Raw genomic sequence first — 14,489 nt, forward strand, 5'->3', positions numbered from 1 at the left:
TCTGAGCCACCATGGAAGCCCACCACCCACAATCTGATTCAAATTAAGCCTGCTTCTAAAGTCCTCCACCGAGTTGAAATAGCAATCATCCATTGGCTTTTATCCACTGGCTCAGAGGGAGACAGAGCTACCAGTATCTAAGCTGCTCTGAGAGTCCCAACAGGAAATACACTAATGGAGAATTAGCCCCCAGTGGTAGGCACCCCACCCACCATATTTACAAAGATCTTCCTGCAATCAACGGTCCACACTTGATTCCCACAGAGAATTTTACTGACATCTACTTTTCATTACTGAACACTTCAACTTTAAGAAACACAACATGCACTTTCCATTAAGATGTACATGGAAGACTTCCCTGGTGGCACAGTGGGTTAGGAATCTACCTGCCATTGCAGGGGACACAGGTGTGATCCCTGCTCCGGGAAGACTCCACATGCCTTGGAGCAACTAAGCCCGTGTGCCACAACTACTGAGCCCGTGAGGTGAAACTACCGAAGCTGGGCACCTAGAGCCAGCGCTCTACAACAGGCAAGGCCACCGCAACGAGGAAGCTGCGCACCGCAGTGAAGAGCAGTCCACACTAGCCGCAACCAGAGACATCCGCGCACAGCAAGTCTTCTCCTATGAAGCCTTTACCACAAAAAGGTCTTGAAGGAGTCTGAACTTATTTATAATAATATTTAAATTTATTATTTCCCATTCAGAGTCATGAAACACAAGCTGAGACTGCTTGAGTTCCACTGTTTTTTAGATATAAACATCCCTTTCCTTGGCAATTTCAGGCTGAGGGCTTCATTAGCCCAGTCCTTGATTTGCAGCTGAAAAAAGCACAGGTCTGTGTGAAGGGTGTGAAGGGACAGGAGAGCATGTGCTCCTCATGTCAGGAACAAGTAACCACAGTGGAAGGCCAGTCCGAGTCTCGACATCAGCTCTGTGACAATGTCCCACAGCAACAATGCTTGAACACACAGACGGGGGCCCAGTACTGTAGGAGCCGGGCCGTCTGGACACGTGCTGACGGACTGGCCTGAGGAAGAGGTCCCGTTCTCTCCTTCAGTCATCTCCACAGCACAGAAGGCAGAAATCAAGTCTTTATAAAAGAGATTAACGGCCTTTCCGTTTCTTCATTTTTCCTCCAGCCACCTTGTTCCTGACACCGATCGCACCCTCCGTATCATCATTGTCCCCAGCATCCTCCCGTGAGCGCTTCTTCTTCTCTCCGTGCTCCCTTAACTCCTGCAACAAACAGAAAGGACGGGCTTGATCGTGAACTGCTGTCACTGAGGGGAACACACCCTGGTCTCCACTCCATCAAGTCAAGCCCTCTGCTTCCCTGGCGGTCCAGTGGCTAAGAGTCCCTGCTTCCAATGCAGCAGGCTCAGTTGGATCCCTGGTCAGGGAACTATTAATAGACCTCACATACTGCAACTAAGAAACCTGGTGTAGCTGGCAAGCTAGATAAATAAAATCTTGATAAATTAAGAGAATTCATTTATTTAAAACAAACAAACAAACCCTAAGTAATTCCCTAACACCTCACATTAGCAAAGAAATAAAACCAAAATCCCAATATACAAAACTGTCATCAAAGATAAAAAAATGAAAACAGGGGGCTACTATTTTCATATGGCAGACTAGCAAAGATTTAAGAGAACGGTAATGCCTAGAACTGGTCAGGGCAGTGGGGAGACACAGACACTGTCCCGCGTACAATGTCACATACATCGTGTAAGCTGCTATAGCTTTCCTGGAGAGCAACTGGGCATTCTGTATGAATTTGAACTGTGTGTTCTCCACTCAACAATTTATTCTACTTCTAGGAATTTATTCTAAGGAAACAAGTGTGCAAAGCTGTACATAGTAGGATGCTCAACACAGTTATTAACTAAAATATATAAAACTGGGAAAAGCATGAACACATATCAATGGAAAGCACGTTATATATTCATAACAGAATCATTAAGAAGGGATGGCATGAGAATTTTAAAAAGCTAGCATTTAAGGTAACATCTCTAAAACCTACAAGTGGTGCTGTTTTAAAAAACTGAATTCATCCTCCTCAGACTACTAATTGTCTAGAACACATAATCTGGCCCCTTGCCAATTCAGAAGGTAGTGAAGGAGCTTTCAGTGACTCTAAGAAATCAGTCATGCCGCTATGTTTAGGCAAGTTTGGTAACTGAATCAAATGAACGCTAACATGCAGCCTAGATGAAGATTTTTGAATAGAGTTTAAAATGTGAAAGAAAAAGAAAAAAATGTGATCACATGAATCTAGATTAGTTGAAACAGAAAAAACAATACACATTTAGATAAAAGTCATATACAAATTGGAAAAAGTCTCATTATGGCTAAAGAAAAACAGCCAAATGTAATCAATGGTTTTGTGTATTTCACTATTTTAATCCTTTCTGTATTTTCTAAAAAATGTTTTCCAACACACATCAAATTTTCTATAAACAAAAACACCAAGACTTCCATATGGGCAGAAAAACAAGCCCATACCTCAGCTACTCAGAAAGCGCTCCGTGCACTAAGACTCTTCACCCCTCAGAGCAGCACTCCTGGGATAATAGGGCACTGGCAAGCGTTCTCCTCTAGACCCTTCTATCTCCAGTGCTCCCCCTACAGCTGCTCTCAGGAACTACACTGTCCACCCGACTTATCTGATGCTCATACACCATGTCTCCAAGGTAACTACTCTTCCTGATCTGCAGGTGAGGGACTGACTCTGAGAGGTCAGACACCTTGTGCAGACTCACAGCTGTGTCTTCTCAAGTTCAAAGGTTTTCCTGCCTCACCATTCCTGCCACCACAGATGGTGGCTGGGAATGAATGTAGTCACCGTGATCAGACTGAGTCCAAACCCTGATTTGACCATTTAGTTACAGGGTCAAAAGCAAACTGCCTGCATCTCTATGTTTTAGCATACTCATCTTACACTTGGAATAAAATAATACCATTTATTGAGGATTAACACGATAAAGTGTCTTGCATGCAGTTAGGTTGCATAGAAGCTGGTGAGAAAAGGCATTGCAGGGGTTTCCCTGGTGGCTCCATGGTAAAGAATCTGCCTGCCAATGCAGGAGACATGGTTTCGATCCTGGTCCGGGAAGATCCCACAAGTCTCAGAGCAGCTAACCTTCTGCTCCACAACTACTGAACCTGTGCTCTAGAGTCCATGCATCACAACTACGGAGGCTCGTGCACCACAGAGCCGATGCTCAGCAACGAGAGAAGCCGCCACAATGAGAAGCCCTCATATTGCAACTAGAGAGCAGCCTGGGCTCGGTGCGACTAGAGAAAGCCTGTCTTTCAACATTGAAAACCCAGCGCAGCCAAAAATAAACAAATGAACGAGTTGCACACCATTCGGGCAAATCTCTGGGCCTCGGTCACGCGTTCTGTCAGCATCATGACTTCGTCGTCCTGGGTTGGAAAGACAGGCAGTTTCTTCCCAATCAAGTGCTCTATGCGCTGGAAGAGCTCCACGTCATACCTGAGGAAGGAAAGTTGACACGGCTCTGGCTGGCTGACAACACACACGTCCATCTGTTCATCCCAAAACGATGACACAACAGGAGCCACGGTTTTTAGTAATATCAAACCTATTACTCCTTTTCAGAACATTGATTAAATGCAACCTGCTGTGCAGAGCCCAGCAGAAAACCACCCACCACATCCCTGACTCCCGAAAAGCCTAGGACACGTGGCTGTTTGTTCCTTTAAAAACAAAATCAGAAGAACAGTTACTGTAATATGGTGAGCTGAGGGAATGGTCACTGTTCTCTGGCTCCAGACGTTAAAAGAACAGGGTTTTGGTGTGTGTGCTTTTATACACCAAGGACTCCGCTACACACGTGCAGTATATGCTCTTTACATATACGTCTTCAGTCTTCATTAAAACCCTGCAAGGTTGGTATTACTATTTCCATTTTACAAATGATGAAGGTGGGATGAGGAAGGCTTAGTGCCTATTACAGTAAAAGGTGAAGTCAGGTTCCAAGTGAGTTGGCCCCAGGGTTCTGCTTCTTTCTCTACATTGCTCTGCCCTGAAGTCGGGTCACTTACTGTGTGACAAAGGTAATAGCCTTTCCAGAGCGCCCAGCTCGAGCCGTCCGACCCACTCGATGGATGTAATCCTGAAACACAATGGGCAAGTAACTCTGAGTCAGCTGGAATATGAATTAAAAACTCTGTATGTAAAGTCTTCCCGCCAACCTTTGAAAGAAAACAGATCTGTCCTGGAATGTGGAGAAACAGACTGGCAATCCATTGAAATATGTCTGCCTCACTTTTTAAATTCTCCTCACAGCACAAAACTGACCCCCGCTTTTCCTTTCTTTTATAGAAAGATGAATCCATAAAGCACACCTCCACAGACACAGACAGAGGAAAACGGCCCGGGTCTAGAGGTAGACCTGGGTCCCAGCTCTGCTTCCCCCCATCCCAACCCACAACACAACTGTCTGCAAGTCCCAGAACCTCTCTGAACCATGGTTTCTGTCTATGAGTCAGGGGCACAACACACTGCAAACTCAGCATTACTGCGAAAATCCTATGCGAGAGCACCTTGTCTACAGCAGTTTAATACAAAGTCGAGACACACTAGTTGTTCTCAACTGGGGGTAGCTTTGTCCTCCCCAGGGAGCATCTATGAACTGTCTGGAAACATACCTGGTGGCCACAGTCACCTGTGGGTAGGGGCCAGAAATGCTAAGCATCCTACAGTGGAGAGGACAGCCACACAACAGAGAACTCCCGGCCTGAGGTGTTAATGAGGCTGAGAAACCCTGGGATCGCCGAGGACCACAAGCTGCCATTCTCATCAGTTAGACCAACAGAGGTCAGCATGTGAAACATCTGCTCCTCTGATGGTGAGCACCTTGCCCCTCTCCTGGGTTCCTTCCTTCACGTTCATTGACAACACGTCCACAGGCATGTGCAAGATGAGGAGAATGAACAGATCAAGAGTTTCCTAATTTCTGATACTTAACTACCCAAGGACGCACATACACACCCAAACACACACCCCAAGACTGTAACTAAAGGAAGACAAAAAACATTAAGAAATGCACTTTGGGGGCTTCCCTGATGGCTCAGATGATAAAAGAAATACACTTTGGACACAATGGACTATTATTCAGCCATATAAATGAATGACACCTTCCTGTTTGTGACAACACTGGCTAGACCTTGAAGGTATTTGACTCAGTAAAATAAGTTAGACAGGGACAAATACAGAGATCTCACTTATATGTGAAATCTAACAACAACAAAAAACTGAGCTCACAGATTCAGAAAACAGGTTTGGTGGTTACCAGAGGCAGGGATGGGTGTATGTGAAATGGGTGAAAGAGGTCAAAAGGTACAAATTTCAGTTATAAAATAAGGAAGTCATGGGGATGTAATGTACAACTTGTGGACAAGAGTTAAAAACACAGTACTGCACATTTGAAAGTTGCTAAGGGAAAATATCTTAGAAATTCTCATCAAAAGAAAAAAAAAAGTGCAACTATGAATGGTGACAGATGCTGTGACCATTTTGCAATATATGCAAATACTGAATCAACACATTTTATACCTAAACTAATATAATGTTACATGTCAATTACACCTCAATTCAAAAAAAAAGAAAAGAAAGGGGGAAGACAGAATTAGAGAGGAGGAAAGGAAAGGAGATGGGAAGGAGAAAGGAAAAGAAAGAAAAAGAAAAGAAAAATATTTTGGGTGAGAAAGTCAGGTCAGCAACAAGACTCACCTTGGAATGGGTAGGAATGTCAAAGTTAACCACTACATCCACATGGGGTATGTCCAAACCGCGGCTTGCAACATCAGTTGCTAGAAGAATGGAACGAGCCTTCGCCTTAAATTTATTAAGGGATCCCAGGCGCTTGCTCTGAAACAATGAAAAGAAATGGAAAGAATTTTCATCTTGAAAATCTAAGGAATCTTGGAAATCCAAGACACATAAACTAGACACATTAAATAGATACAAGAACCAAGAAAGAAATTTTTTAAATGATATTTCCCCTTCAGTCTAACTGGGCTTCACAGGTCAAAAGGAAACATGAAAGCAAAAAAAAAAAAAAAAAAAGGTCCAAAACTAAAACTAGAAAATACTAACATAAAATATTGTCAAACATGACAGAAGGGTAACTGGGAAATAATTTACCACAAGGGCTGAACAAATCGGGCTTCCCAGGTGGTGCTAGTGGTAAGGAACCTGCCTGCCAATGCAGGAGATGCAAGAGACCTCCTCCAGAACCCCTGGCATGGCAACCCATTCCAGTACTCTTGCCTGGAGAATCCCATGAACAGAGGAGCCTGGAAGGCTACAGTCCATGGGATAACACAGAGTCTGACACAACTGAAGCAACTTAGCACACACACATGCTGAATAAATCAACTCTACAGTTTCCATACTAGACGACTACCTGTGGAATATTCTAACTGGAGCCTCCTGCTATCCTGAAAGGAGGAAGCAGCATTGACGGCAACACTTTAAAGCCCGTAACAGCAGGACAACTGCGGAAGGACACATTAGTGTCACATGCTGCTACTGCAGAAACCTCCTGCCGTGAGGTTTACCTTTCTCACCAATGATGCTGAAGAATAGTTACCTGACTCATCTGTCCGTGGAGGGGAATGGCAGTGAATCCAAGATTTCGGAGTAGCAGAGCTGTCCTCTGAGTGTTGTTACAGGTGCTGCAGAATATCATAAAGGAGTTCCCGGCCAATTCGTTCAGAATATAAACCAGGTAGGTATCCTAAGTCACAAAGCCAAAACAATATATGTAACTGAACCTGGAAGAAAGTCAGAGTCCTGGGCATACAAACTACATAAAAGACTAAGCCTCTAGCTGCTTCTCAATTACCCAGATGCTCAGCTGGCAGCCCTGCACCCCTTAATCAGCTTTATCATTATCGTCTCTGAGAACCATGAGTAACACACAGAGCCTGACACCAAGCACAAGGCGAGCTGGGCTCAGCAAGCACGCAAAGCCCTTACATCAGAGGACAAGACTAGGGTCCGCTGCCCACAAAAAAGCCACATAAAAAGCAGACCAAAGAAAAACTACCTCAAGGATGGGGTTAGGAAGGGATTATATCATGACTTCATTACTCTGGTTTAATACATTGTGAATTCCCGGAATGCTCGGCGTTATCAGTGATAAATGTAAACACGGCATGAGCTCTAAAACAAACAGCACTTAGCTAATCAAGAGCTGACACTTTCAGACACTGTGGTGAAGGAGGGGAGGGAGAGGAAGGAATGATCAGAGTAAACACTCTACCTTGAACTTGGAAGGAATAAAAAGATAATACTGCTGCAACTTCTCAACCGTCTGGTACTTGGAGGAGACGGCGCATTTCACAGGGTTCTTCAGCGCCGCTCGCTGAAGTTTCTGCACCTGGAGAAGGGACATCTAGATTAGCACGTTGATTCCTAAGTGCTCTGGTTTTACTCTTGTTACTGGGACTGTTTCTACTTATCAGTTCTCATAAAGAAGAAAAGAGAAGTCCTAGAAAAGCTCACCTTCTTGGTCATCGTAGCAGAGAAGAGAAATGTTTTCCGATCTCGGGGAATCACTTTGAGGATCTTGTCAACCTAAGGCAGAAAGAGCAAAGGATACCAACATGACATTTACACTGGAAACCTGCAAATGTATTTTGTGAAGGAGATAAGGGATCACAAACTAAATACATCACACTGGGGATTTGGGAACTCAAACCTTCGATTCAATTCAGCTAAAACTTACTGAATATATACTGTCAGGTAGCACACCCGATGCTATCAAAAAATAATGCTAATCAAAGAAAAGAACATTTTAAATCAGTACAGTATAGCTAATCTAAGAGAAAAGAAAAGAATAAGCATTAATCAACTAAGTAAGTTATGAAGAACTTCTTGTTAAAGAAAAGATAGAAGAGGTTGAAATCAAATGAAGTAGAAAAAAAATCTGGTTTTGATATTTCTTATCTCTAAAATCAAAGTCAGACTACATATAATATATATGCTTTTTGCCCAACTATTTGTTTTTTAGTTGAAGAATAGTTGATTTACACCATTTCAAATGTACAGCAAAGTGATTCACATACATATACTTTTTCAGATTCTTTTCCACTGTGTGTATGTGTGCGTGTGTGTTAGTCTTGTGTCTGACTGTCTGTGACCCCATGGACTGTAGCCTGCCAGGCTCCTCTGTCCACGGAATTCTCCAGGCAAAAACACTGGAGTAGGCTGCCATTCCCCTCTGCAGGGCATCTTCCCAACCCCGGGATCAAACTCACGTTTCCTGTACTGCAGGCAGATTCTTTATCTTCTGACCATCAGGGAAGCCCCCCCAGCACAGCTTATTACAAAATACTGAATACAGTTCCATGTGCTATACAGTAGGTCCTGTTGTTTATTTTATATATAATAGTCTGTATATGTTAATCCTAAATTCCTAATCTATCTCCCCTCAAAAGTCAGACTATATTCTTAAGAGGATGCTGAGACTATTTACAACAGCCAAGAAATGAAGGCAAGCTAAATGTCCATCGACAGATGAGGGATAAAGTGGCAGTACATTATACAGTGTAATAGTACTCAGCCATTAAAAATGAAACAATGCCATCTGCAACAACACAGATAGACCTAGAGATTATTATCCTAAGTGAAGTCAGACAAAGACAAATATCCTATGATATCACTTACATGTGGAATCTAAAAAACAGTAGAAATCAATTTATTTATGAAACAGATTCACAGACATAGAAAACAAACTTAAGGTTACTAAGAGGAAGCGGGGGAGATAAATTAATAGTTTGGGATTGGCAGATGCAAACTACGGTGTATAAAGTAAATAAACAACAAGGTCCTATTATACAGGACAGGGAACTATTTTCAATATCTTGTAAGAAACTATAATGGAACAGAATGGGGAAAAGAACACGCACACACACACATATACACACATAGATATATGTATAACTGAATCACTTTGCTATATACCAGAAACGCTGTAAATCAATAATGCTTCAATTTCAAAATTAATTAAATTTAAAAGCAACAAGGATATATTGTACCAGCATAGGGACACAGAGTCATTATTCTGTAATAATCTTAAATGGAGTGTATGGAGCATAATCCACAGAAATACTGAAGCACTATGTTGCACTCCTAAAAGCAATATAATATTGTAAATCAACCATCTTTCAACAAAAAAGAAAAGCAGCAGGTATGTTAAATTAACTGACAGTAGTAAGTGCTCCAAAAAGCAAGTGAGCTATGAATCAGACTTTGAAACGGGGCACCTGAGAAGTTCTAAGAGGAGGAAAGATGTTAAGAGCTCACCTCTGTCTCAAAATCCATATTCAAGATTCGGTCTGCTTCATCCATGACCAAGTACTTGAGGGCTCTTAAGTTGAAACCTTTCGTATTTTCCAAGTGGTCAATCAGTCGGCCAGGAGTTGCTAACAAGAAAGGTTGAGGACGTGTTTAAGAAAAAGGACAGAAAGGGAGTAAACTCCCGCTCCTAATAATTCCAGAAATTTAAAAAAAAACCATTAAGCAGGGTTACAGACAGTCACTCTTGGAACACTCTCCGCACAAGTAAATCACACCTAGCGTCAGTAGGTTTTTCTGAAATCCCTCCTCACCAGCGCCTTTTGCCGGTGTCAGTTACTCACCTATCACTATATGTGGTTTTTTGGCCAGGGCCAGAGACTGGGACATTGAATCAATTCCACCTACAATGACAGCTACAGAAATAAAAAGAATATTAAAAAGAGATCCTTAATTTTGTTTCCATGATGCACTAAACATCTTTTAAAGCCAATGCCAGATTTCTACTTTCATTTCTCTTCCCTTACAATGACAACTTTCCCCGAAGCTAAAATACCCAATCGGCTCTTTAGGTTGGTGAACTTCTATTAACACTTCCTTTCATTCCCTTTCACATTCATGCTCAACCTGTGAAGAAACTGTGAAGAGTCCTTTCCTCCCAACACTTACCACACTGCACCCCAATCGAAGACCCCAGGGCTTCAAACTGCTCTGAGATCTGAAAGGCCAGCTCCCGAGTGGGGGTGAGAACTAAGGCAAACAGACGCTGAGGCGTCTCCAACAATGCGTTGAGAATGGGCAGAGCAAAGGCGCCGGTTTTCCCAGAGCCGGTTTCTGCCAGCCCGATGATATCACGACCTAGAAGACAAAAAATATACATAATAGCAAAGAAATGCTCTCTGCGCCATTCCCATATTGGTGGGAATATGACTAAATGCTGGGCACAACACAGACCATGAATAAATATTTGATGAATTGAGGGGAAGAGAAAGTTGATCAGACAGAAGACACGGTCTCTGTCCTGAATAAGCTCAAAATCCACACAATACATAATAATATGATAGGTCCCTGTAGGACAGGGTGAAAAAGGAAGGAGGAGTCAGGAAAGGCTAACAGAGGTGACAAGCAAATTAAATCTGGAGGTCAGCAAAGAAAGGACAGTCTCATGTGAGGAAAGAGGCTTTAAAGAACACAGAATGAGTAAGGAGAGGGAAAAGTACAACATGGCCAGAACACAGAAGTCAAGGGGGAAAACGGAGAAGAATGAGGAAACCCACAGCCATGCTAAGGAGTTTGGATGTCTTCCTTTAAGCCAGAGGAACTGAAGGATTTTAGGCAGGGAGTATCATGACCTTTAAGTATCAACACTCTTTAAGACTTCCCTGGTGACTCAGATGGTAAAGAAGCTGCCTGCAATACGGGAGACCTGGGTTCTGTCCCTTGGTTGGGAAGATCCCCTGGAGAAGGAAATGACAACCCACTCCAGTACTCTTGCCTGGAAAAATCCCATGGACAGAGAAGCCTGGCGGGCTACAGTCCGGGGGTCACAAAGAGTCGAATGTGACTGAGCGACTAACACATGACATGACATGACTCTTTAAGAAGATAAACCCCAGGCCTGATGGCATAAGGAGAAGCCAAGGAGCTTAACAGTAATCACTGTTTATACTGCTCCTCCTGAGGGAAGAATGCCAGATTCCTTAAGAATGGTCTGTTATTGCCAATCAAGCCATAACTGAGAAGATCTGGCAATTAATTCCCAAGCCAAAACCACTGTCTCTAGGTTCGCTGTAGCCCCCAAGGCAGCGATCTTTGGCCTGGGCCAGAGACTGGGACACTGAATCAATGTCTCAGCACCCAGCGGAAAGGTTTCCTTCAAGTAATGACCGCCACACTTGATTGCTCAGGATTCCTCACCTAGAAATTTTCCCTGACGCAACTTGAACGTGACTCTCTTCCTTACACTCTGAAGTGACCTCAAGGGCCAAAATGGGGAAAGCACAGGAAAATGAGACCTCAGAGAGGATACAAGGGGAGCTATGATGGTAGCCTGAATGGAGGCCAGGTGAAGTGAGAGACAGAAAGTAACAAACAAAAATGAACAGTCACTGTAAATCAACTATATTTCAATAAAATAAAAATAAAAGACAGAAAGTAATGAAAGAAAATCTGATTGGCACAGAGGTTTCTACCTGGGGAAAATCAAAGGCCATAAACTGAGATATAGGCTACAGAGAAATTAGTTCTGGTGAGAAAAATAAAGACTCTGGTTTGGATCCAGGGAACTTGAGATTCCTGCAGTAAGCCTGGAAATAAGTATCTAAAAACCAGTTGGACAAACTTGTTTGTGGAGTTCATCCGAAAAAATATGGGCTAGAAATACAGATGTGGGAGGCAAGAGCATCAGACCAGTGGTGCTCCCCTAGGGGCAGACAGATCAGAGTAAACCATGAAGTTTTATATCTGTATATGCCTAGGTCCCACACCTGGAAATTCCAATTCAGGAGGTCTAGGCTGGAGCCCAGAAATCACTAGAGTTTTAAAAGATCCACAGGTGATTCTAATGAGCACTGGCTGAAACTCACTGATGCAGCCAGCATTAAAGCTTCAGGACTGGATGAGAAATCTTAGTAGAATTTTACAGTGAGGGTAAAAAAGGATGAAGCTAGAATTAACACTGCAAGGCAAAGGAAAAGAACCAGAAGAAACTGAGAAAGAAATGCTGGAAAGACAAAAGACAACAAACCACCTTGCAGAAAGTAAGCTCATTAACACTGCAGAATTACTTTTTAAAAAGCCAAAAAAGCCACAAACTTTTTATCTTTACTGACCATACTTTATTTCACTTGAAGTAGGCAAAGCAATAGCTCTCAAATGTGTAAGTATTTAACTGAGTATGTGCAACTTTACACTGAACCTGAAACAGACCACATACTTAATTTCAACCTACCTTGTAAGGCCAAAGGAATAGCTTCAATCTGGATCTTTGTGGGCTTTGTCCATCCCAACTGGTCACAAGCTTCACACAATACATCTGTCACACCCTTGGAATTCAGAAAAACACAGTTTAGCAAAGAACAACACACACTCGCCCCCCACACAACTAAAGGACTGTCAGGGCAGCCTTGCTGGTGACACATGCATCTCCTACATTTTGATTCAAAAGGTATTTATTGCAGATGGTGACTGCAGCCATGATATGACTAACCTAGACAGCATATTAAAAAGCAGAGACATTACTTTGCCAACAAAGGTCCATCTAGTCAAAGCTATGGTTTTTCCAGTAGTCATGTATGGATGTGAGAGTTGGACTGTGAAGAAAGCTGAGAGCCGAAGAACTGATGCTTTTGAACTGTGGTGTTGGAGAAGACTCTTGAGAGTCCCTTGGACTGCAAGGAGATCTAACCAGTCCATCCTAAAGGAAATCAGTTCTGAATACTCACTGGAAGAACTGATACTGAAGCTGAAACTCCAATACTTTGGCCACCTGATGCAAAGAACTGATTCATTGGAAAAGTCCCTGATGATTGGAAAGATTGAAGGTGGGAGTAGAAGGAGACGACAGAGGATGAGATGGTTGGATGGCATCACCGACTCAATGGAGTAGACACCGGGAGTTGGTGACGGACAGGGAAGCCTGACATGCTGCAGTCCATGGGGTCCCAATGAGTTGGACACCACGAAGCGACAGAACTGAACTGACTCAGTCTCCTCCTTAATTCTGAGTACTGGGACAGTAACTCAAGGCTGTCATCACTCTCCACTCACGAGGGACCAAGCCAACAAGTTCTTTACGTGGGTTACTTCATTTAATCTTCACAGTTCTATAAGATACTTATCATAATCCTCAATTTACAGAGGTGGAAGGTCAGGAACCGAGAGAACTTGCATCTAGTAATGGGTCAGAATTCAAACCCGGCTCATCGGAATTCTAAACCCAAATCGGACAGGTCGCACTGGACAATATCCTGCACAAACACAGCGTTGCCACACCAAGTGGAGCTGAAATGGGCAAATGGGGCTCCTGGGCCCGGCCTCCTTCCCACCATCCAAACTTGGAGTTGAGGGCGGGCCCTCGTCCTAAACCTGAGCCTCGGGTACCCTGGGGGAAATCTGAGCTAGGCCCCGGCTGCTTCCGCACACCACAGGCCTAGATGGAAGGCAACCGGACTCTGCCCGCGCCTGCCGCCGGAAGAACAAAGGGAAGCTGGCATCATCCACTCTTACCAGGTCTTTAAATGTTTTCGTTTCTTCCACCTCCACCGCCATCTGGGGCGCCTCCATGCTTTCCGGGGAATCGTGCTCCACGGACGCCGCCATGCCGTCCGCGAACTCCGGAAGTGGGTCGGCGGACACAGGATTCTGGGAAACGTAGTTTTAGCTCTCTCCGGCGGCGGCGGCGTGTTGTGGGCGCCCCGCTGAGGGTTTGGCCGGGATTTGCACCAGCCGGCCAGGCAGGCGGGGATTCGCGGACAAGTACATATGGAGATCCAACAGTTGACTCATTGGAAAAGACTCTGATGCTGGGAGGGATTAGGGGCAGGAGGAGAAGAGGACGACAAAGGATGAGATGGCTGGATGGCATCACTGACTCGATGGACGTGAGTCTGAATGAACTCCGGGAGTCGGTGATGGACAGGGAGGCCTGGCGTGCTGCGATTCGTGGGGTCGCAAAGAGTTGGACACGGCTGAGTGACTGAACTGAACTGACATATATTTAAAAAAAAAAAAAAAAGGATGGATATAAACGTTAGGACTTGTGGAACTGAACCAAAAGCAGAAGGACTTGATGACCAGGGTCTGCAGTCAGCCCTCCTTTTTTTTTTTTTTCAGTCGCTAGGTCGTATCTGACTCTCCGCGACCCCGTGGACTGCAGCCTGCCAGGTTACTCTATCCATGGGATTTTTCAGACAAGAATACTGGAGTGGGTTGCGATTCCCTTCTCCAGGGACTCTTCTGGACCCAGGGATTGAACTCAGGTCTCTCGCGTTGCAGGCAGATGGGCTGCCCTGATAGCTCGATTGGTAAAGAATCCAACTGCAATTCAGGAGACCCTGGTTGGATTCCTGGGTGGGAAGGTCTGCTGGAGAAGGGATAGGCTACCCACTCGATTATTCTTGGGCTTCCCTTGTTGCTCAGCTGATAATCCGCT

At 44.0% G+C, this 14,489-nt stretch overlaps 1 protein-coding gene across 1 annotated transcript; it reads right to left on the bottom strand.

Annotated features, from left to right (window-relative positions):
• Positions 1–667: 667 nt before the first annotated feature.
• Positions 668–13,697, bottom strand: DDX47 (DEAD-box helicase 47). Its single transcript, XM_061417800.1, has 12 exons — positions 13,565–13,697; positions 12,288–12,381; positions 10,007–10,195; positions 9,682–9,753; positions 9,347–9,465; positions 7,544–7,615; positions 7,302–7,418; positions 6,627–6,773; positions 5,765–5,902; positions 4,075–4,145; positions 3,373–3,502; positions 668–1,239 (listed from the first exon to the last, which is right to left on the bottom strand). Exons 1-12 carry the CDS (start codon positions 13,655–13,657, stop codon positions 1,108–1,110), a joined length of 1,374 nt encoding a protein of 457 aa, XP_061273784.1. The 5' UTR covers positions 13,658–13,697; the 3' UTR covers positions 668–1,107.
• Between the last annotated feature and the right edge of the window lie 792 nt (positions 13,698–14,489).

The sequence above is a fragment of the Bos javanicus genome, chromosome 5 (genome assembly GCF_032452875.1).
Source record: "Bos javanicus breed banteng chromosome 5, ARS-OSU_banteng_1.0, whole genome shotgun sequence".
Classification (NCBI taxonomy): Eukaryota; Metazoa; Chordata; class Mammalia; order Artiodactyla; family Bovidae; genus Bos; species Bos javanicus.

Bases quoted from the DNA above. Each gene is read 5' to 3' on its own strand.
- DDX47 (XM_061417800.1), bottom strand. From the start codon at position 13,657: ATGGCGGCGTCCGTGGAGCACGATTCCCCGGAAAGCATGGAGGCGCCC. The intron at 10,196-12,287 runs GTAGGTTGAAAT...TTTGTCTTCTAG, and splicing joins TATTCCTTTGGCCTTACAAG to GTCGTGATATCATCGGGCTG. The intron at 9,466-9,681 runs GTGAGTAACTGA...CTTTCTTGTTAG, and splicing joins AAAACCACATATAGTGATAG to CAACTCCTGGCCGACTGATT.